At 39.1% G+C, this 24,225-nt stretch overlaps 1 protein-coding gene across 1 annotated transcript; it reads right to left on the reverse strand.

The window, feature by feature from the left end:
* Positions 1-230: 230 nt before the first annotated feature.
* Positions 231-21,530, reverse strand: ptk6b (PTK6 protein tyrosine kinase 6b; the record flags this gene model as incomplete). Its single annotated transcript, XM_083919315.1, has 8 exons — positions 231-418; positions 2,706-2,859; positions 2,949-3,130; positions 4,601-4,762; positions 8,918-9,083; positions 10,289-10,452; positions 15,834-15,955; positions 21,121-21,530. 8 exons carry the CDS (start codon positions 21,528-21,530, stop codon positions 231-233), a joined length of 1,548 nt encoding a protein of 515 aa, XP_083775441.1.
* Positions 21,531-24,225: the final 2,695 nt, after the last annotated feature.

Here is a 24,225-nt window from a genome sequence, read left to right on the forward strand (position 1 = left end):
CGACCCGTCCTCTAAATCTCGAGTCAAAAAGGTTCATAAACAAATCTAAAAAAAGAGACCCAAAATATAATTCTGTACAACAGGAAACTACGACAAACCTTGAACCATATCGTCTGTTTTGTGCTGTCAGTGTTCCCACCTCATCGCAGTTTGGACTGTAAAACTTAAATGATTATTCAACTTGTTGATGGACAGATATTGGTTGATATTTGTGCCGTTTCGAAAGGAAATCAGTCACTCTCCAACTCGTAGGAGCTGCTGTCAAGTTTGTCCTTGAGGAACTTAAAGTCCGGCCTGTCGTCGGGCTCGATGCACCAACATTTCAGCATGATTTTGTAGAGAGAGTCAGGACATTTGGCTGGAGCTGGTATCCTGTAGCCATTGGTAACCTGCTGGTATACCTCCTGGTTGGTAAAGGCTGAGGGAGAGCAGACATAGTGAAGAGAGGTTAAACATTTATTTCCACTAAAATACCTCTAGATACACCTGGGCTCTTATTCACATAACATGTTGAGGCTAAAAGTAGCTCCAAACATGCTTTGGAGTAACTCTTTAAAACAATGGGCCTGTCACTCTTCATTTTAGGACTTCTACATTATTGGTGAAAGAGTATTTCACAATAAAAGCAGCTACTAAAGCTGTGAAAAGTTCAAAGTAGTCAAGAGGACTCCTAAGTCACTCACAAATCACAAACAATCCTAAAATGGCTCAAAATCTCCTTAACATGTAAGAAACGTTGCTGCATTTATAGAGAGGTGAAGTCCCGCCCCTTCAGAAAGACCACGTCATGTATGTAACGTCACGTCCTCGCCCTCTCACAGTGATTCACAGTGCCGATCAAACCTAGATGCCGGTATGTTTTGTTCCTGAATGTTCCCATTCCAGCAGGTACGGTAAAACTTTGTAATGGTTTCACCCATTACGATGCTATTATCCTCCACTTGGAAAAAAAGCTGTAAAGTGGAGATAGAGAGAAGAGGACCAATACAAAGATACAGATACAGAGGACCAAGCGCGGGTGCTGACGTATATCATTGGCGTTGAGAGCAGCGAAGAGTTGTAGATCACAAAGCTGCCTCACAAAATAACGACTATTAGCAAACTTCCTCACGATAAATCGTAGGTTTTTTTGCATGAAAAATTATCTTTAAAAACCACAAACAACATATGTGAAATGTTTGGCACAATTCAAACGGGACCAGGAAATATGTTTTATTAGCCATAGGAATACATGCATCAGAAACGAATCTTGAGGTCCCATCCATCCACCTTCAACCGCTTGTCCCTGTAAAGAAGGGCTGGACGTGAATATTCGTCTATTTTGATATTTGTTAGGATCCAGGTTCTGTCGGTCTCTCCTCTCCCTTTTGTGTGAGTTTGTCTCCCTCTGTCAGTTTCTCCCTGCATGTGTCTCCCCTTTGTGTTTGTTGGTCCGGAGCAGGTAGGCGTGGTTCCATCCCAGCTGCATCAAGTTATGCTGATCACCTCCAGGGGTGTGACACTCATTCAGTGCCGGACAGTTGTTCTCATTTACGTGGTAACTTCTCGTCGGTTGACTCTCGTTTATCGTTCGTACTGCTTCTCGCTCCGTGTTATTTGTTTGTTAATTATTGTTTCTTTGTTTCCCTCCGTAGTTTCCTGAGATCCGGTTTCCCTGTCCAGATCCCCGACTGTCCGTCGTTTCTCCGTTCCTGTTACCCTCGACCGTCTCGTCCGTATTGTACTTGTCTGTAAATTACCTGTAATTTGTTCCCGTTTGTTGTCATTATTAAATATTTGTTCATTCCTTTATCCTGTGTCCTTGTCTGCATTTGGGTCCAGTTCCTTTGTGTTATTTCCCCGCACCGTTCATGACAGATATTTGTTGGTTGAGTAGGTCTCGGTTGTTTGGTATTCGGCTATTTGATTTTTTTTATATAATACAATCCTTAAACACTTTAATAAAACCAAAAGACACGTTGCTGTAGTGTTTGCGTTTCAGCTCAGTGAGTCTCCACTGCCTTTTTCATTAACCGTTGCTCTTCTTTCTCCAACTTATATTCGAATATTCGCTGTTGAAGATCTGGAGCCAGGGTCTGAAATGAACTTATCTCACTGCCGTCTGCCACTGTGATAGGCAATTTTTTTGGTCTGCCACTTTTAAAATCTATGCACTAAATGAAGAAATAACATTGATTGTTTTTGATGAGAATTATGTCATACAATGCTCAATATATTCACATTAACCTTTAAATGCATGGTGAATTCACAGGGAAGGGACATTTACAAATAAAGTTTAAGTTTCTTCGAGGTGCACCTGAATGCACCATGAAGTTTGCTGTTTGTTTCCATAACTCACAGGGAAACAAACAATTTACGCTGTTTAAAAAATGGTATTCAGAGCAGCCCTACTGAAAGGTTAGTAGTGTTATTAAGACTCTGTGATTATTTATTTTAAAGAATCAGGCCTTTGTGCAATTTCATTTCTGTGTGACAGTGATTCTGCAGTGTTTGCATGGTGGGAGATTCATCATCATCATCATGAGATTATCGTAACAGCTCTACTGTGTAACACCGTCCTATCTTAAACGATGGAGACTTGTTGCAAACTTTGTTCTCTCCAGGACATCAAGGACTTCAACTTGATATTTCATTAAATAATCACCATTTATCATTGATTTGAAAGTGCTACAAAAGATATTTTAAAAACCTGTAATCGCACCAACCTGGGTAAGGAGCGCCTCCGTAGGTGATAATCTCGTAGAGTAAGACTCCAAAAGACCAGACGTCTGACTTGTTGGAGAACTTCCCGTGGCTGATTGCCTCAGGAGCGCTCCACTTGTAGGGAATCTTTTTATCTTCTGTGATGTAGAACGGCTCCTGGATTAGAAAAGTTTGTCTTTAAAAAGATGCAGCCTTGATTTGACTTCAGAAAAAACGCTCCATATCTCTTCCACCCCTCACTTTACCTTGATCACTCTGGCCAGTCCAAAGTCAGCCACCTTACAGGTGTAGTCCTCCCCCACCAGGACGTTTCGTGCTGCTAAATCTCTGTGGATGCTGTTCTGCTCTTCCAGGTATGCCATCCCATCAGCCACCTGGGCGCCCATGTCAATGAGGGACACAACGTCTTGATTCTGCCCCTCTGGACCTGAAACAGGAAACAATCAGAACAGAGAATCAGATCCAATGAGGTTAACAGCTCAGAACCGAGAAGCACTATACAGTGTAATGATCATTTATATATACACAAACTTTATATATAAAACAAGTTTATTGTATATAATTATATATATATATTATTTATTTATATATATATATATTATTTATATATATATATATATATATATATATATAAATTTCATTTCTAACTGGAATGTTGAAAAACCAGCGACCAAACTGCATTACAACAATATGTACTTAATTTGGACAACGCTTTGCCTTCTGATCCTCACACATTATGTTCATTTTGCAAAAGTTCTTAATAAAATGAGAATATACTTCGAAATCCCCACAGGAGTAAACAAAAATAAGATTTACCATGTGATTACTTCATCTAGAGTATTATTTATTTATCAAAGGACCAGAATGCTATATCACAATCAGTTATATAAGATATACATCAAGATAGAATATCAGTGCTTGTGATTGCAATAAATACAATTTTCTTACCAATTAAATAAAACTAAATAAGCTTTAAACTGATAACCTTTAAAATTGAAAGACTGAATTTTAAGTTGACTTCATAAAAGGTAAAAGGAAGAAGCTCTGACCCTCTAACCTCTAACCTTAAAAGCTGTTTCACAGCTTTTATCTGCAAAGATCTGCACAGAAGTTTACAAAAAACAGTTTTAGTGTGTCGTTGCGGTGGTTGCTTGGAACATGTGGAACATTTGTGCGGCGGAAAAAATATTCGGGAATCGCCTGTGGGAATAATATATGTTTGACCAGTGAACCAAGTAATTAACAAACAAATAAATGAAGAAATGCATATGTTCAAAAGGCCTATCACTTGGCTGGAGTGAAGAATAAAGAAACTCTGGCTGCAGTTCAGAAACTAATAATTGATCAGTTATACCGTGTGTGAGCGTCCGTGAGACACAATTACTGTCACTGTCACAAGTTTTGAAAGCAGAGAAGTCGTCTGTTTTAACAGACTGAAGTGAATTTCAGAATTCTGTCTTCACTAACAACATAAATTATATATAATTATATGATTACAATACCCGATACGTGGTGCTGAGGTGAACCTGCTTGAGGTAAACGCTCCGTTTTATTCACTAAAGCAGTTCTTCTCTTTCTGGCATTTTTACACTTTTCTTTTGTAATCTTAAAATGCTCCTGATGAGCTTATGGCACACTAAAATAAAAAATAAATCCACCAGGTGTTGAAACTCATCAATATTCAATTCTCATATATTTCTGATAAAAGTCTGACCAATAAAAATCAGTTGTTTTCATTTCAGTTGAAAATGGAGCACGGAAACGCGGATAATTTGCAAAGAACCCGGTGTGCATAGTTGTTTTCGCACGGCACTGGTGAGATTCAGCTTCAACCCTTGGACATAAAAGTCTGAAAGAAAAGACAGAAGTAGAAGAAACGGTGAGGTTTGAAGTTAACCTCTGAGGAAGCTGAGCAGGCTGCCTTTCTCCATCAGCTCGGTGATGATGTAGTACGGTGCTGAGGCCGTGCAGATGGCGAACAGAGAGATGAGGTGACGATGGCGGAGGCTCTTCAAGATCTGAACTTCCCTCTGGAATTCACGGTGGTTCAACTCTGAGTCTGGGGAGAAAGAGACGGACAGACAGGGAGAGAATTCAAAGGATGGGAAAAATACAGACAGATGAAAAAGAGGAAGAGAAACAAAAGAGGAACAGAGAGACGAAAGAGAAGGAAACCACATTGAAATCTTGACCATTTAACAAATATAACAAAGATTTTCTGTGTTTCGTAATCATTAATTATGGTCAACTAATTTTAAGGAATTAGAGAGCATAAATGTTCACGTATCACAGTGATATTGCAACTGCTTTTTTAGTGGATCTGTTTTTATTAAATCATGTGGTAATAATTGCAGAATCTATGGTGCAGAGTTTCATGAGGGAAATATTTGCCTGCTGCTTGTGAGATCATTGTGGTTAAACAGCAATTAAAAGGTAATTTTTTTCTTGAGGTCTAAAGGTTAGCAGACACTGAATTTTACGAATCTTACACCAATATACAAGTTTTAATCAACATTTCTGGCTAAAAGAAAAAGGCTTTTAATCGCAGAAAGACATTTATCCTTTCACTGTACGGATCAAATGCAGGTGATCACATTGAATGTAAGAACACAACCCATGAAATGTTTGCAGACAGTAAGACGACTGTGTCCTCAACGATGCTGACAACATGAGAAAGGCAGCGTTACTTTGTGCAATTATAAAAACACAAACACTAATATTTTATCCACAGCACGTAAAATACAATAAAATGCAGCAAACGCACTAGCAGGTGTCTCAAACTGATCCAGTAAAGGGTCGCTGTGGCTGCAGGTTTTCATTCCAACCAAGCAAGAACACACCGGACTCGACTTTTTCAATCAACTGAACTGTCTTCACAAAGTTGATATGTTGGATCAGGTGTGTTCTTGCTTGGTTAGAATGAAAACCTGCAGCCACAGCGGCCCTTTGCTGGATCAGTTTGAGAAATCTGCACTACAGTGACTGAGCAGCTCCATGGTCTCCAAGTTTCCTATGATGCAGCAAACGGCAGACAAAAGTTTGGACCTGCCAGAAATCCAACCAATCGTCCAACAGTCAAGATCATTGATGGCTCACGTGATTAATCAGAGAACTGACGTTTTTGGCGCTTCTGTATTTGATCAACCAGGAAAACACTGTGGTGGGGGCTTGGTCTTACAACGTCTATGGTTTGATTCCAGCTTGAGGTGTTTCCTAAAGGTACCCAGCTCCAAACAGTACATATCTAATATTAGTGATGTTGAGATTAATATAAAAACAATTCTGTGTTGTTTACAGAGATGCTTCCATGACTCCACTTGTTGTAGAAACAAATGCAGGCACAAAATATTCTCATCTATATTTCATCAGTAAAGCGTTTTTCTACACCGTCTGCCCCGAGCAGCAAAGTTACAGCAACAACCATAGCAACTGCAGCCATAGCAACAGTTCTTTGTACAGGATCCTCTGATATGTCTGTATATGAAGACACTAGTGCTGCTGATATGGCGAGTTCATTAATCAATGAGTGGACAGGAAAGTCATTTATCAAAGCGAACAACATTATTTGGTTCCAGCATCTCAAATATAAGGATTTACTTTACTTCTTTACTTTTTCAAAAGAATTGAATATTTGGGGATTTTTTGGACTGTTGGTTGGACAAACCAAACAATTTAAATCACAATTTTGTATTATTTTATAGAGTTGGCGTTCAAATTGTTAATCAATTCATAAAGCATTATCTCATCCACAGGTGGAGGAGTATTCAGATCCTTTCAGGGTAAAACTAGAGGTGAATAGGGTAAAAAAAACAAAATTAACTGCTAAATGATATGAAACTTCCCCAGTTGATTACTGACAGTAAGGCAGTTATTGTTTTGTATTGCAAGTTTTCTGAAATGTTATGTTTAAATATACAAATGAGGCATACTAAATGCTAACTTTTGGTGAATTTAGGAGAAATCTACAGACACAAACACTCAAAGTGTATACAATAAATAAAATAGTTGTGTATTTTAGAGGTGTTGTTTTTTTCCGAAGAAGACATATGGAAGCAATAATAGCTAAAAATCTACAAAGTGACCAATGCATGAAAAAACCCTGATGTTTTGCCTGTAGTGTTTCACCTTAAGTAAAAGTAGTAATACCACACTGTAAAAATAATAATACTGTAAAAGTAAAAGTACTGCATTGAAAATGTAACTTAAGTAAAAGTAATTATAATCAAGAACATATACGGGAAGTATTAAAAGCACATCAATATTTTTCATGTAGAAATTCTAAATGGGCAATGATCAGACACAAGAGAGAAACACATAGATATACTGTATATACGTATATACCGTACTGTGCAAAAGTTTTAGGCTACCAAGGTGAGGATGTTTGAGACAGTTCCATGTCACAGGTCATACACCATGGCAAGACTGAGCACAGCAACAAGACACAAGGCAGTTCTACTGACATTTTTTCATTTCTGTCTCCCCCCAAAACATACACGGACCGTTTCTCTTCTGTTCAGCCACTGCATTTTGTTAACTGATGAAAATAAACTACTAACACTTTTACACACATTTTTAGTTTACAGCATTTTTTCACGTCTGCCTAAAACTTTTGCACAGCACCATATATATTATATATTAAGATAAATGTGTCTTCTTCAAGTTCCTTTTCCAACATGTTTGTCTCTAAGACTTCTAATCTCATTACTGAAATGAAACTAAACTAAACTGACTACAAATAAGTCCTGCGTTTCAAAAAGAAAGAATGAAAAGTGTTGCTGATTTGTGTTGCATACTTCCGATCATAAACAATAACTGGAGTCATCCACAATAAACCAGTCTCAAGGTTTCAGAGTTTCAGTCTAAAGGTTTGAACAGTGACACCTGCACATTACAAGAAACATGACGCATTTCCTTCTTGTTAAGAGGAAGAGTGTAACATTATTACTGTACTGAGTCATGAAATTCATCAGATAATTAAAGGATTTGACAGACTGCAGTTTGCTTCATGCTTCTGAAATGTCTCACCTGACCCCGCCCACCTTACTGTCTACAGGTGTTTGTGACACACACACCTGATAAATACAACATATGCTGTGACTATTTACACAGTGACACAGAGACTGTGGTGGGATGTGTGTAGGGACTTTTCTCATGCTGCTGCAGAGGTTTGGTGTTATTTTGAGCAGTGTTAGTAGTTAAAAAACACGTTTTGGATGCGTTCAGTGCACCGCCCCGAGCTCATCACTGTTAGCCCTTTGGGGCTGTTAGCGTCTTTTTGGGCATTCTTTATACATGGTTGATCAACCAAAAAAACGGTCTCCATGGCTTATTTGGGTTCCATTTTTGCCAGACTTACACTTTAAGGATTTTTTAAATGTATTATTATTTGGCAGTTTTTCAAGCCTTTATTATATTGGACAGATAGGAAATGGGGTGAGAGAGAGGGGGAGAGACATGTAGCAAAGGGCCGCAGGTCGGAGTCATCCTGCGGCCGCTGCCTCGAGGTCCTTCAGCCTCTTTACATGGGGCGACTGCTCTAACCACTGTTCCACCGGCCACCCCACTTTAAGGATATTTTAATGCTAAAACTACTTTGACTTCAGTAAAATATCTGAGTAGTGGACAGAGATAAACATTAGCACATACTTTAAACTAAAAAAGATGATGAATTTCTACACAACCATAAAATAATATGACTGATTGTTGCATAACACAGCAGCAGTTTCTAGTGAACAATACAATTGCAGTTTCACATAACAACGCTGGTTGAATGACAGCATTGTGTATCAGTGAGGATTATCATGATGGATCTCCTACATTCTTGCTCTGTCTCTCATCCGAATGTCGTCTAACATGTTACAGACAGGAAACAAAACAAAGTTCAGTACTTTTTCTGATATTTTGAACTTCTACTTTACAATTGAAAGGGAAATATTGTACTTTACTTTACTCATCTACATTTATGTGGCAGAGAAAGTTAAAAGTTGCTTTTCAGATTAAAGATTTAACCAGTCGGTTTACCTTTTATTTTTTGGCTTGTGACGCCTCACAAAAAGCAGTGTCTATCTGAGGCCCCTTGTCATGTTTCAGATGAGTATTATTGGAGAAAGAGTATAGAAAAGTACCAAAACATATTCAAATGTGGGTTCTCCCAATGATCAGAAACCCATTGATAAAATCCAGCTTCATTAGATCAAGAGAAATGATGAAATACCGCTTTTGATGATCTTGATGGCGACACTAATGTGGTTTTTCCAGCGTCCCCTGTAGACGTCAGCGAAGTAGCCGCTGCCGAGCTCCTCCTCCAGAGTGAACTCCTCTTTCGGGAGCTCCCACTCATCCACCGTAAAATGATTCAAATCAGGTGTGCTGGGCTTTTTCTGATGGAGGAAACAAACATGTACACACTTTTGTGTCATGGAGGGACACAAATACAGCTCATACATCCTCATCCAGACAGAGGCAGGATTTAAATGGGTATGGTGTGTGCCTTTTTGACTTGCCTTGACTGACACACATGGCCAAGAACCCCGTTTCTAAAAATAACTGAAAGGGTTGAATATGTATTTAATGATAATCACTAATTGAGCATTTCAAACGGGATTTATGTAAGAAAAAATATATCTGTAAGTCCAGAACCCAAAGATATTTAATTTTTATATCATATAAAGACAAAAAAATGAGCAAATTCTTCCATTTCAGAAGCTTAGCCCTGATTATTTTTATTTTTTTACCTTGAAAAAACTGTGATCATTTGCCATCTGTGCTTGAAAAACGACCTAAAGGATTAATCGATAGTTGCTGCGGAAAGTATGTTCGAGCCTCCCAACAGATAAACTGGGACTCAGTTGCTTGTTGGTCTGTTAACAGTTCATGAAAAAAGACTCTACAGAGGTTTTTCCCCTTTTCCAGTGCGATGGTGTGACGCTTTTCACCTCCATCTCATCCACAAATTCTGTCCCTCTCCGCCTAAGCAGCCCTCAGAAGTCGTTTGAGTTAGTAAGTTAGTCATTCATTCATTCATCTTCAACTAATACAAGTCTAAAGACATGTATGTGTTAGGTTCATTGATGACTCTATAGGTGTGACCCATAGGTGTGAATGGTTGTTTGTCTCTTTTTGTCTCTATGTGTCCTGTGATATACTGGCGTCCTGTCCAGGGTGTACCCCCTCTCACGCCGAATGTCAACTGGGATTGGCTCCAGCCCCCCTGTGACCCCAATAGGGGATATGTTCAGCACAATAAATGAAAGTCTAGTCTCAAATTAAGGCCGGGGAAAAAACAGGGGTGGTTGCAGCCGCCACTCTGAGGACAGTGCCCATCTCGGACACTAAATGCACGTAAATAATAAAAAATAAAATCGTACTGACACTTCTGCTGAGGCAATCTTTTTGCCAGCATCGTATGCATACACTGACCCATCCCAAAGCTAAATATGCATAAACATACGCCCGCTGATTCACCTGTCAGACGATTGAATGGCCGTTGTTAATCAGTTGTTAACAAACGGCTGAACGGAGGCGCTGTATGATGACGTATGACAGTAGGAAATATCATAACACCAATAATTCTGCGTCTACCTACCTTCTTGCAGGGGTTTCCCAGTGTGCCGGAGCTGTTCAGAGCGTTAACGCAGTAGTGCTCCACCAAGTCAATCAGACAGCTGAACTGGTGGCTGTGCTCCACGTGAAATTGATCATCATCTGCTTTTTGGACCTTGAAATGCTTCACCCGACTGCTTGACCTCACTGCAAAGAGATTCACACAAAAGTCTTAATATTTCTTAGCAGTGTGTAGAAGTTTAGCTTTGAAAACATCCCCAAAGAAACTCAAAACACTGAGGGACACACAATAGTCCAACAGAAATGCAAAGTTGTTATTAATTCAGTTGTTGCCACTTGGATCTTTTTTTTTTTTTGCAGGTTTTGGCTGTTGTCACTTTAAAAGCAGCTGTTGTGTTGATGTTACGTTGAAAGGTGCGGATTAGTACGCTGCATGAAGTGATGGAAAACATAAATACTGACATTTTCTGTGGTTACGCTTGTGCTGTTGCTCTTTGAAAGGGCATCAGTTAAATGCCTAGTGACTGGCCAATATGAAATAGATATAAAAATGTCTATCATATATATGTTTCTGTACCCGCATTGTTGAAAAACCAGCAGCCGAACTGCGTAACAGTAATATTTACAAATATAAATGGCACTCTGGAAGGAAACTAAAACATTTCCGCTTATTTTCTATTAAAAATAGCATGTCCCCCATAGAACTGGAGTTACATCCAAATAGCCAGGTAACAATGTCTAGGAAGTCGGGAAGAACCTGTGAAATTATCGGCTGCTACAACAGTAGTGTTAAACTTCAACTTTGGAAAAAACTGAATGTGAACTACACAAACCTTTACCTCATGAAGAGCGCCCCTCCCTGAGGCTGTACGGTCTTCGTGGATTCAAACCTTTACCTCATGAAAAGCGCCCCTGTCTAAGGCCGTACGGTCTACATGGATTCAAACCTTTACCTCATTAAGAGCGCCCCTGTCTGAGACTGTACGGTCTACATGGATTCAAACCTTTACCTCATGGAGAGCGCCCCTGTCTGAGGCTGTACGGTCTACATGGATTCAAACCTTTACCTCATGAAGAGCCCCCCTGTCTAAGGCCGTACGGTCTACATGGATTCAAACCTTTACCTCACCAAGAGCGCCCCTGTCTGAGGCCGTACGGTCTACATGGATTCAAACCTTTACCTCTTGAAGAGCGCCCCTGTCTGAGGCCGTACGGTCTACGTGGATTCAAACCTTTACCTCATGAAAAGTGCCCATGTCTGAGGCCGTACGGCCTACACGGATTCAAACCTTTACCTCATGAACAGCGCCCCTGTCTGAGGCCGTACTGTCTACATGGATTCAAACCTTTACCTCATGAAGAGCGCCCCTGTCTGAGACCGTTCGGTCAACACGGATTCAAACCTTTACCTCATGAAGAGCGCCCCTGTCTGAGGCCGTACGGTCTACATGGATTCAAACCTTTACCTCTTGAAAAGTGCCCCTGTCTAAGGCCGTACGGTCTACATGGATTCAAACCTTTACATCATGAAATCGGGGGATAATACTTTTCCAGATACTCTGAGATTCTCTCCTCTCTGTCTTTATCATTCATGTCTCATCAATGCACTACACCAACTACACAAACCTTTACCTCATGAAGAGCGCCCCTCCCTGAGGCTGTATGGTCTTCGTGGATTCAAACCTTTACCTCATGAAAAGCGCCCCTGTCTAAGGCCGTACGGTCTACATGGATTCAAACCTTTACCTCATTAAGAGCGCCCCTGTCTGAGGCTGTACGGTCTACATGGATTCAAACCTTTACCTCATGGAGAGCGCCCCTGTCTGAGGCTGTACGGTCTACATGGATTCAAACCTTTACCTCATGAAGAGCCCCCCTGTCTAAGGCCGTACGGTCTACATGGATTCAAACCTTTACCTCACCAAGAGCGCCCCTGTCTGAGGCCGTACGGTCTACATGGATTCAAACCTTTACCTCTTGAAGAGCGCCCCTGTCTGAGGCCGTACGGTCTACATGGATTCAAACCTTTACCTCATGAAAAGTGCCCATGTCTGAGGCCGTACGGCCTACACGGATTCAAACCTTTACCTCATGAACAGCGCCCCTGTCTGAGGCCGTACTGTCTACATGGATTCAAACCTTTACCTCATGAAGAGCGCCCCTGTCTGAGACCGTTCGGTCAACACGGATTCAAACCTTTACCTCATGAAGAGCGCCCCTGTCTGAGGCCGTACGGTCTACATGGATTCAAACCTTTACCTCATGAACAGCGCCCCTGTCTGAGGCTGTACGGTCTACATGGATTCAAACCTTTACCTCATGAAAAGTGCCCCTGTCTAAGGCCGTACGGTCTACATGGATTCAAACCTTTACATCATGAAAAGTGCCCCTATCTGAGGCTGCTATAGGCCAAGTCTGCCGGGGGATAATACTTTTCCAGATACTCTGAGATTCTCTCCTCTCTGTCTTTATCATTCATGTCTCATCAATGCATGTTACTAATTCAACTTCTTCCCCAGAGTTGTTTGTGCTTTGTTGTCTCGCAGGTCTCTGCTGATCGTGGTGGTGCCTGCTGCCGTGGTCCTGCATGATGCTTCCTGCTAATACTATAACTATTAGTCATATATACTGTCGCTAGTCTTATAAACTATGGATTTTGTAGCCATAGAGGCACCATCAGTGGTATGTCTCGCTGTGTCGTAGCTGTTGTTGCCGCTTCTCATCATTTATCATGTTTGCCACCATAATTATTAGCATTGTCATATTCTATCACCTTAGCTGTGCTTGTTTCTACTATTCTACTGTATTAACCGCCATAACATATGAGTCATAATCACAATACAATACAATTGATTATATAATACTACAGATATCATTATATATTGTAAATGTCAAGTATCTGAGTTCATCAGGAATGGCGGCTTGTTCACTTCCGGTACTTCGCTGGATTCGTCTATATAGTAACTACTACATATCCCCATAGAACTGGAGTTATATACAGTAACTACTACATATCCCATAGAACTGGAGTTATATACAGTATCTACTACATATCCCCATAGAACTGGAGTTATATACAGTAACTACTACATATCCCCATAGAACTGGAGTTATATACAGTAACTACTACATATCCCCATAGAACTGGAGTTATATACAGTAACTACTACATATCCCCATAGAACTGGAGTTATATACAGTAACTACTACATATCTCCATAGAACTGGAGTTATATACAGTAACTACTACATATCTCCATAGAACTGGAGTTATATACAGTAACTACTACATATCCCCATAGAACTGGAGTTATATACAGTAACTACTACATATCTCCATAGAACTGGAGTTATATACAGTAACTACTACATATCTCCATAGAACTGGAGTTATATACAGTAACTACTACATATCCCCATAGAACTGGAGTTATATACAGTAACTACTACATATCTCCATAGAACTGGAGGTATATACAGTAACTACTACCTTTCTCCATAGAACTGGAGTTATATACAGTATCTACTACATATCCCCATAGAACTGGAGTTATATACAGTAACTACTACATATCCCCATAGAACTGGAGTTATATACAGTAACTACTACATATCTCCATAGAACTGGAGTTATATACAGTAACTACTACATATCCCCATAGAACTGGAGTTATATACAGTAACTACTACATATCCCCATAGAACTGGAGTTATATACAGTAACTACTACATATCCCCATAGAACTGGAGTTATATACAGTAACTACTACATATCCCCATAGAACTGGAGTTATATACAGTAACTACTACATATCTCCATAGAACTGGAGGTATATACAGTAACTACTACCTTTCTCCATAGAACTGGAGTTATATACAGTATCTACTACATATCCCCATAGAACTGGAGTTATATACAGTAACTACTACATATCCCCATAGAACTCGAGTTATATACAGTAACTACTACATATCCCCATAGAACTGGAGTTATATACAGTAACTACTACATATCTCCATAGAACTGGAGTTATATACAGTAACTACTACCTTTCTCCATAGAACTGGAGTTATATACAGTAACTACTACATATCCCCATAGAACTGGAGTTATATACAGTATCTACTACATATCCCCATAGAACTGGAGTTATATACAGTAACTACTACATATCCCATAGAACTGGAGTTATATACAGTAACTACTACATATCCCCATAGAACTGGAGTTATATACAGTAACTACTACATATCTCCATAGAACTGGAGTTATATACAGTAACTACTACATATCCCCATAGAACTGGAGTTATATACAGTAACTACTACCTTTCTCCATAGAACTGGAGTTATATACAGTATCTACTACATATCCCCATAGAACTGGAGTTATATACAGTAACTACTACATATCCCATAGAACTGGAGTTATATACAGTAACTACTACATATCCCCATAGAACTGGAGTTATATACAGTATCTACTACATATCCCCATAGAACTGGAGTTATATACAGTAACTACTACATATCCCCATAGAACTGGAGTTATATACAGAAACTACTACATATCCCCATAGAACTGGAGTTATATACAGTAACTACTACATATCCCCATAGAACTGGAGTTATATACAGTAACTACTACATATCTCCATAGAACTGGAGTTATATACAGAAACTACTACATATCCCCATAGAACTGGAGTTATATACAGTATCTACTACATATCCCCATAGAACTGGAGTTATATACAGTAACTACTACATATCTCTATAGAACTGGAGTTATATACAGTAACTACTACATATCCCCATAGAACTGGAGTTATATACAGTAACTACTACATATCCCCATAGAACTGGAGTTATATAAAGTAACTATTACATATCCCCATAGAACTGGAGTTATATACAGTAACTACTACATATCCCCATAGAACTGGAGTTATATACAGTAACTACTACATATCTCTATAGAACTGGAGTTATATACAGTAACTACTACATATCCCCATAGAACTGGAGTTATATACAGTAACTACTACATATCCCCATAGAACTGGAGTTATATAAAGTAACTACTACATATCTCTATAGAACTGGAGTTATATACAGTAACTACTACATATCTCCATAGAACTGGAGTTATATAAAGTAACTATTACATATCCCCACCAGGGGTAGACAGTAAACAGGAACACATTGTGAATTCCTCTAGCCCAGTTTAAACTGGTTTCCCAAAAACTGTGCAGAACTCATGTTATTATAAATTTATCCTGCGGTATAAGTAATCTACATGTGCATTGATGTTCGCCGATGAAACAGCATTTGACTGCGTGCATGTGGAGACTTCTTCCTAGAGTATTGTATTCCACAAACATAAGAAGGCTGACTGTTCTTACTGTATATTTGACACATTTCTTCCCTCGTATCTTACCTTCTTTCCAAATACATCCTGCAGTGAAGTGAAACTGCCTCACTCTATTTAAACCCGTCACCACCATGCGGCTCTCGTTCTCTTTTTTGGGCTCTCTCCATCACATCCTTTCTCCTTCTCGTCTCACCTGACAGAACGTATCCAATGTGGTCTCTCTTGCTCTGTCGGATGAGGAAAGCTCCGTGGTCGTTTCCTGGTCCCAGCAGGTGGCTCTGGGCCTCAAGGCGGTTCATGGTCCCAAAATACCACCTGGATCCAGAGAGAAATGCCATAAATGAAAGTAAATATTAGGAAGTGGCTGCATGGTTTCAACCTTTAACAGTCACAATAATGATCTGAGATATTGTTTAAACGGTAGATGATATATTCTTAATCCATATTAGAAAATTGGAGCAGTTAAGCATGTCAAAATCCTTCTCAGCAGGTGCAGTAACAGTACATAAAGAAGAAAGCATTTGCTGTTTTTTCCAACATAGAGCGTTCTGCCTCATGTTATCATCCTGGCTCTGATGGTGGCCTGGGGCTGAAACAGCAGTGAATGCACAAAGTCCTCTGTCATTTCATTTATTCTGCTCGTGTTAATGCACAACTGCAGGCAAAAAATTTCACAATCCAAACACAACAACAAAATTACATTCTATGACTAAAAAAAAGGAGAAGTGAGAAGACAACTCTTATTCCACCTGCCCCACACTAAAAAAAGTAAATCAATTAAATGGTCTGTCAATTAGTTACAACCAATACTGACAAAAAAAGACAAATCAAGAGCCATGCACAACAATTCAACTACAAATTAAATGACACTTGTATATAGTCTCATTATTCTTTCTTTATGAATTTTTAACTACCACCTTTTTGCTCTTTGTCAAATAAATTGTAAATGGAATTAATTTATCTGTGCCTTTTTTGGTTGTGTTTCGGTTCTGCAGATATAGCATACACGGATAAAACAGTATTAATGGTTAGATTTATTTATTTTATTCAGTCAGTAGAGTTTATTAACTTGTCGTATGTTAAACTTTTATTTTGTTATTGTCGTATTGTTTTCACCATGAGTGTAGGGCTGCAACTCATGATTGTTTTTATCGATTAATCTGCCAATTATTTTCTCAATAAATCGTTTGGTCTATAAAATGTCAAAAAATAATGAAAAATGTCCATCCCAGTTTTTCAAAATCCAATGTGAGGTCTTTAAATATCTTGTGTTGTCAGTCTAAACCCAAAGGTTTATGTTTAATGATTAGATTAAGTCACCACTGTAAAAGAGAATTGATCCTCATTTGACTTATGTGGTTAACTAAAGGTTAAATTCAGAAGTTACTTTCATTAAGCGATTATCAAAGCTGACTAATCTTTGCAGCTCATGAGCGGAAACCAAACTAGATCTTAAAAGAGAAAAGTTTATCTCCAGCTGTTATCTGTTAATAGTTTCAGTCAGTTTGCAAACAAATGTCATATATGACAATTTGTTATACACTATATGATAATGAATTGAATATGTTTGGTTGTGGTCGGTTTAATTTAGTAATTTGAAGATGTCACCATGAACCATGAGACATTTTTACTTCACTTATTTTTATTTGATATTTTCATGTCATAAAAAAAGAACTAACACTCAGAGAGAGCAGACCTTGACCAAGGCCTTATTTCGCAATGTTACCGAAAGTGAAACATAATTCATGCGTCCGCCCTGTGATTTGGATCCACTCCAAAATGTTATGGGTTAATCCTTGATCCATGCTTCACTTTCCAATCAAGTTTCATAAAAGTCTGGCTTCTAGTTTTTCCACGATCCTGCTGACAAACAAACTGAACCCAAAACGTAAACTTAATCATTGTAATGCAATTCAAATAATATACTGTTATTAGAAAAACAGCAACTCTATAATTAATTTTAGCCTTCCAGCAGGTGTTGACATGTGGGAATAAACTCATGTTACACACTTCCCATTCTGTTGAAGCAATAAACAGAGAGAGGGAGACAAAACAAGAAGTGGTGAGGCTGACTGCCCGTGTGTTTGCGTCACAGTTTGCATCAATGCTAAGAAACACACAGACATGGCACTGACATTATGAAAGGTGTTACTGACATTTCTCCCAGTGTTGCTTACAACACAGGGCTGGAGGGGGGCATACGTGCTGCAGAAAAATACAGATATTTGTTGTGATATGAATGTACTTGCTGTGATTACAAAAACAAGAAAAAAGGGAAATGAATAATTGGCAGGTTATGGAAAAGTCCCCACATGGTTTTTAATCCAAAGCTCCAAACACACAACATGAAAATAGCAATGACGGACTTTTATTTTGAAGCCTTTTTCTGATAAGGTCTGTGGACTAATAAATTGCATCCAAATACATTTTTATAATTAATTTTTACTTGTAGTGCAAAAACACTTTGCATAAAAGAGTAGGTGTAGACCTCACCCCACAAGGTATTTATGATTTACAGATATAAAGATATAATTGAGCGATTTAAATTGAAATATGACTAATTATAATAAGCATTAAGTACTACAGTATAATAGGCTTAGATCTCTAAACGGGGGCTGAGAGTGAAAATGGTTGAGGCATTAAATCAGATCAGCTTCTAATAGTTTTGTGCCTCCTAAGAACTAGCAAGTTGAACACTTAAATTTCTGTTTTATTACATAAAATAATAAACATTTCAAGCCTGATAGATGTAGCTGTACTTTTACTAATGTACTAAAACAGAAATTGCAAAGGGAGTGTTCAATAGTGTAGGGGAAGTGGCTGAAAATGATATCATACTAACAGGTTCCTATGATATCTTGCAAAAACGTATGCCACAGCATAGTAGTAGAAGTGGTATTACAGTAACATTCTGTAACTATCATTAAATATAGGATACATACTGTAGATTCAAATACAGTTCAAATACTGTAAATATACAGTAATTTACTGAAAAATATCATCAGTATCAGCAGTTTACTGGCGAAGCTGCTGCTTGTACATTTACAGTGAAAAGTTTAACAGTGTATTTGTATATCTTACAAAATATGACGTTCTATTTAATGCTATGTGACTGTGACGGTTAATTTAGACAACAAGTGGTGACGGTTAAGTTCAGGCAGCAAAATGACTTGATGAAGATTAGAAATAAACACAATGTCCCCGGCTGGAAGTCCTGTTCTTTGGGACCCATCTACCACCCCGACCCTCCTCTCTCCCTGGAAAAGGTAGACAGTGGTTCCAAACATTTTACAAGTATTATCCAATACATTAATCTTATTATTTCAACCAAGTATCCAATATTTTTAAGTTAACTATTTTAACCATGCATCCAAGTATCCAACAATTTATGCTAACTTTTCAACCATGTATCCATTACTTTATGTTGACTATTTTAACCATGTATCCAATACTTTATGTTGACTATTTTAACCATGTATCCAATACTTTATGTTGACTATTTTAACCATGTATCCAATACTTTATGTTGACTATTTTAACCATGTATCCAATACTTTATGTTGACTATTTTAACCATGTATCCAATACTTTATGTTGACTATTTTAACCAGGTATCCAATACTTTATGTTGACTATTTTAACCATGTATCCAATACTTTATGTTGACTATTTTAACCATGTATCCAATACTTTATGTTGACTATTTTAACCATGTATCCAATACTTTATGTTGACTATTTTAACCATGTATCCAATACTTTATGTTGACTATTTTAACCATGTATCCAATACTTTGTTGACTATTTTAACCAGGTATCCAATACTTTATGTTGACTATTTTAACCATGTATCCAATACTTTATGTTGACTATTTTAACCATGTATCCAATACTTTATGTTGACTATTTTAACCATGTATCCAATACTTTATGCTAATTATTCAACCATGTATCCAATATTTTAAGTTAACTATTTTAACCATGTATCCAATACTTTATTAACTATTTTAACCATGTAACCAATACTTTATTAACTATTTTAACCATGTAACCAATACTTTATTAACTATTTTAACCATGTAACCAATACTTTATTAACTATTTTAACCATTTATCCAATACTTTATGCTAACTATTCAACCATGTATCCAATATTTTAAGCTAACTATTTTAACCATGTATCCAAGTATCCAATACTTTATGCTAACTATTTAACCATGTATCCAATACTTTAAGCTAACTATTCAACTATGTATCCAATATTTTAAACTAACTATTCAACCATTTATCTTAGCCTATACATTAAACTAACTATTGCAACCGTTGATCAAATAACATGACTTTGAGCTAATTACTTTAACCATTATCCAATAATAACTTAACTATTTTAACCGTTTCCCATTACTTTAAGATAGTTATTTGAGGAAGTTTAGTCATAACTTTTAGCTAAATACCCATTTCAACTTCTTTGCTCGCTTGTTTACATGCTAGTATTCACTCATTATTCGATAACTGCAATATGTAGCTTGGGTTGTTAACTTAATGTTATAATGTGGATATATTCTTTTAATCATATCATACCCCTATTTTCTACAAAGGAGCTTCTCTAAAATCTTTCTAGTTGACCCCTGGCATCTTTACCAGAGGCGCTGCTTGGCAAATGCTTGGGGTCTCCAGGCCAGTAGGTGGCCCTCGACAGCTGACACACTTTAAACCACAGCCGTGACAATGCACAAAGTTTGCAAAGTTGTGTTTTTTTGCTCCTGTTGCAAGTGACGTGCATGATTCTGACTGTTACTCATATATACTATCACTAGTTTAATAAACTATAAAATTTGTAGCTGTATCGTAGCTGCTATTGCCACTACTCATCATTGATCATGTCTGCCACCATAATTATTATCATTTTCATAATCTGTCACCTTAGCTGTGCTTGTTTCTACTATTCTGTTGTATTAACTGCCTTAACATATACGTCATATTCACATTACTATAAATATTATAGTTACTGTTAGGCTTTGCTTGCATCTCTGGAAGTGTGTCTGTCTGTCTCTCTCTGTCCATCTGTGTATCTTTTCTCTCTTTCTCTCTCCTTTTCTTCCTCCCCAACCGGTCAAGACAGATGGCCGTCCTCCACAGAGCTGGGTCTGTCTGACGTTCCTGCCTGTTATAGGGAAGGTTTTCGTTGCCACTGTACTCTACAGAGGAATTGTTGGGTCTATGTAAATCATAAATAAGTCATTGAGTGTGGTCTTTACCTACTCTGTAAAGTGTCCTGAGATAACTTTTGTTATGATTTGACACTATAAATAAAATTGAATTGAATTGAATTGATTCACTTTAAACAGACCTATAATGGTGGTGAATGCTGGTGCGAGGGCCCCCCTGTCATTTTTGCCTATAGGGCCCCAACAGACTCTCGAATCGCCTCTGACTATGGGAGCACTCCTGGTTGGCAAGCACTTAAGCGCCACCACTCACGGTTGCATCTGTAGGGACTCTGCCCGCTCCAGGTAGTTTTTGGGTACGACCCCGGTGTCCAGGACGCGGCCGTTCCTGTCGATCCTCCTCGCCGTCCACCAGTCCCCGCTGCGGCTGACAACACTGAACAGATCCCCGTCCTGGAACGACAGCTCGTTCGGGTGCCGGGACTCGAACGGCCAGATCGCCGTGTACATGGAGCCGCCCTCGGGCACTCTGTCCTGCGGTGCCGGACTCGGCGGCCTCTCCTCACCGCTACTGTCAACTCCATATACCTCCACGCCTCCACCTCCATCTCCACCATCACCATGTCCTTCTCCTTCTGCTCCAGGAGGCCGCGTTTTGTCGGTGAAAATCCTCTGCCATAGCGCGTCCAGACATGGGCAAGTTTTACGCAGACACTCACCCATGGATGACCATAGAGCCTCCTTCCCTCGCTCCACCCGTCTGCTTTGGAGCGCGTCAGCCGGCTACACCTGTCGGACAGGTAGAGAGAGGATGGAGTGCCAGGAATCCTCGGAATGCCTTTTACAGGTGGGCTGCTGCTGCTGCTGCCGCCGCTGCTCCTGGGTCCGTGGTGTTCAGAGAGTGCGCTTCAAAGGACTGACAGTGACTTCCTGATGCCAGGCAATCATAAACACGCACGAGAAACCCCGCCCACCATCTGACAGGCGCGTCAAAAATCTGTGCACGTTACTGATGGTCAACACAGATACCAGGTGAGTACTTCACTCCATATCTGCACAAACATTGACTTGAGCAGCCGACTGCACTGTTGTACAGCACAGTTTTGAGATACTTTTAATTGACTCTAAAAGAAGGGACACATTTCCTGACAGTGTGAAATAATGTGGATAACTCTTTTAAGGAAAGAATAAACGTTTCCATATTCGCAGTGTTATTAATCTGAGTTATATACAAAACAAAATACTTGATAGTAGGACATCATGTGTGCTCTATAGAGGCACTACATTTCATCACAGACCAAAATAAAGTATACCCCACTATCACGTTTTCTTTGAAAAGTTGAAATTTCTCCACATGCACCAGTGTTATTCGATATAATATGAATTATATACAAAATAAAATACTTGGTAGACTTTTAATTTACTTGAATAATACAAAAGAAAGAATTAAGACTACAGGCTACTTCTTATTTATAGTTTTTGTTCTAAAATACAATAGGCAACAAAAGATAATAAACAACGTGACATATTATAACCAGTGGTGGCATGTAACTAATTGTACTATTTACAATTATCAAGTATATTTAAGTATAATTTTGAGGTATTTGTATTTTACTTAGTAAAATAGTATCTTGATTTTCTGCTTCTTTACTATACTGTATTTGTACATTTCTTTGCCAACAAAGTTACTTTTGACTGTCTTTCATTGTTAATGTGATTAATACAAAATATAAACTAACTGGGAAATTCTGTCATAATAATAAAAATTAAGATACCCAGAGCAGCAATGTATAAAGTTATTTAAATGAGCTCCACCTTTACCAGCTGCAACATTAAAGTGATGAACACAATCATTTGTCGATAATTATAATACAGTACTATAGGTGATATTGATGCATAATAAGTACTCGTATGTTTAACAGCATATAGAGTACAAAAACGGATTCTGGTTTAGGTGAGGTGGCCTGTGTAGAACATGCTGGGAGGACAAGACACCGATTTCACCACAGTCACTTAGCCAGTTTGAAATTGGCTATTAAACAAGAGTTTTCTATCGGAGCAGCGGGGGCGATGTTACAGTGCTCTACCGCACCGTTGTGACGAAAAGAGAGCTGAGCCGGAAGGCAAAGCTCTCGATCTACCAGTCAATCTTTGTTCCTACCCTCACCTATGGTCATGAAAGCTGGGTCAGGACCCAAAGAACGAGGTCATGGGTACAAGCGGCCGAAATGGGTTTTCTCAGGAGGGGGGCTGGAGTCTCCCTTAGAGATAGGGTGAGAAGTTCAGCCATCCGTGAGGAACTCGGAGTAGAGCCGCTGTTTCTTTGCATTGAAAGGAGCCAGTTGAGGTGGTTCAGGATCATCTTGTAAGGATGCCCCCTGGGCGCCTTCCTAGGGAGGTGTTCCAGGCACGTCCAGCTGGGAGGAGGCCCAGGGGAAGACCCAGGACCAGGTGGAGAGATTAGATCTCCACACTGGCCTGGGAAACGCCTCTGGATCCCCCAGTTAGAGCTGGTTAATGTGGCCCGGGAAGTGGAAGTTTGGGGTCCCCTGCTAAAGCTGCTGCCCCTGCGACCCGGCCCCGGATAAGAGGTTGAAGATGATGCTGATGATGAGATGAAACAACAGAGTTTTCCTGAAGATTTCATCGGTGGACCCTGTCGAAGTTCCTGAATCCTGTTGTTTCTCCAGCTAGACGTTTTTGTTGCCACTGTTTGTGTAAATGATCCTTCTTCACCCATGTTTGTTTTCTTCTAGTTTTGGAACAATAGAAATGTCATCAACCACACCTTGCTTGCTGTGAGGTAAGTGTGTTTAATGTCCGGTCCAACTGATTTGGACATTTGCGTTTCAGGTTTGCAGTGCATGTGTGAAAAAGACTTCAGTGTCCTTACAATGGCACCGTCATCACCATCTTTAAAGTGTAATTCTAGCGCAAAATCATCCCATGGTCTTTTTTGGCACTTACACTCATCAAATAATCCATAGAGACAGTTTTTTTTTGTGTAACAACTATTAACGGAGAAATCCAGGAGAGTCGCTAACAGCCGGACGTGGCTAACAGTGATTAGCTCAGGGCAGTACGGTGAAGGCATTCAAACGTCTTTTTAACTACTAATACTGCTGAAAATAACACCAAACCCCTGCAGCAGCATGAGAAGAGTCCCTACACAGAAAACAAAAAAAGTATTAGTGGTTAAAAAAGACGTTTAAACCGTACTGCCCCGAGCTAAACACTGTTAGTCACGTCCGGCTGTTATCGACTCTTCTAGGTTTCTCCGTTAACAGTTGTTACACGAAAAAAAACAACTGTCTTGATGGCTTATTTGATGTTTAAAGTGCCAAAAAAGACCATGGGATGATTTTGCACCAGAATGGCACTTTCAGGCGATTTTCCCACCCACAGTTTTTCAAATGTG

The sequence above is a fragment of the Echiichthys vipera genome (genome assembly GCF_963691815.1).
Source record: "Echiichthys vipera genome assembly, chromosome: 9".
NCBI classification, from domain to species: domain Eukaryota; kingdom Metazoa; phylum Chordata; class Actinopteri; order Perciformes; family Trachinidae; genus Echiichthys; species Echiichthys vipera.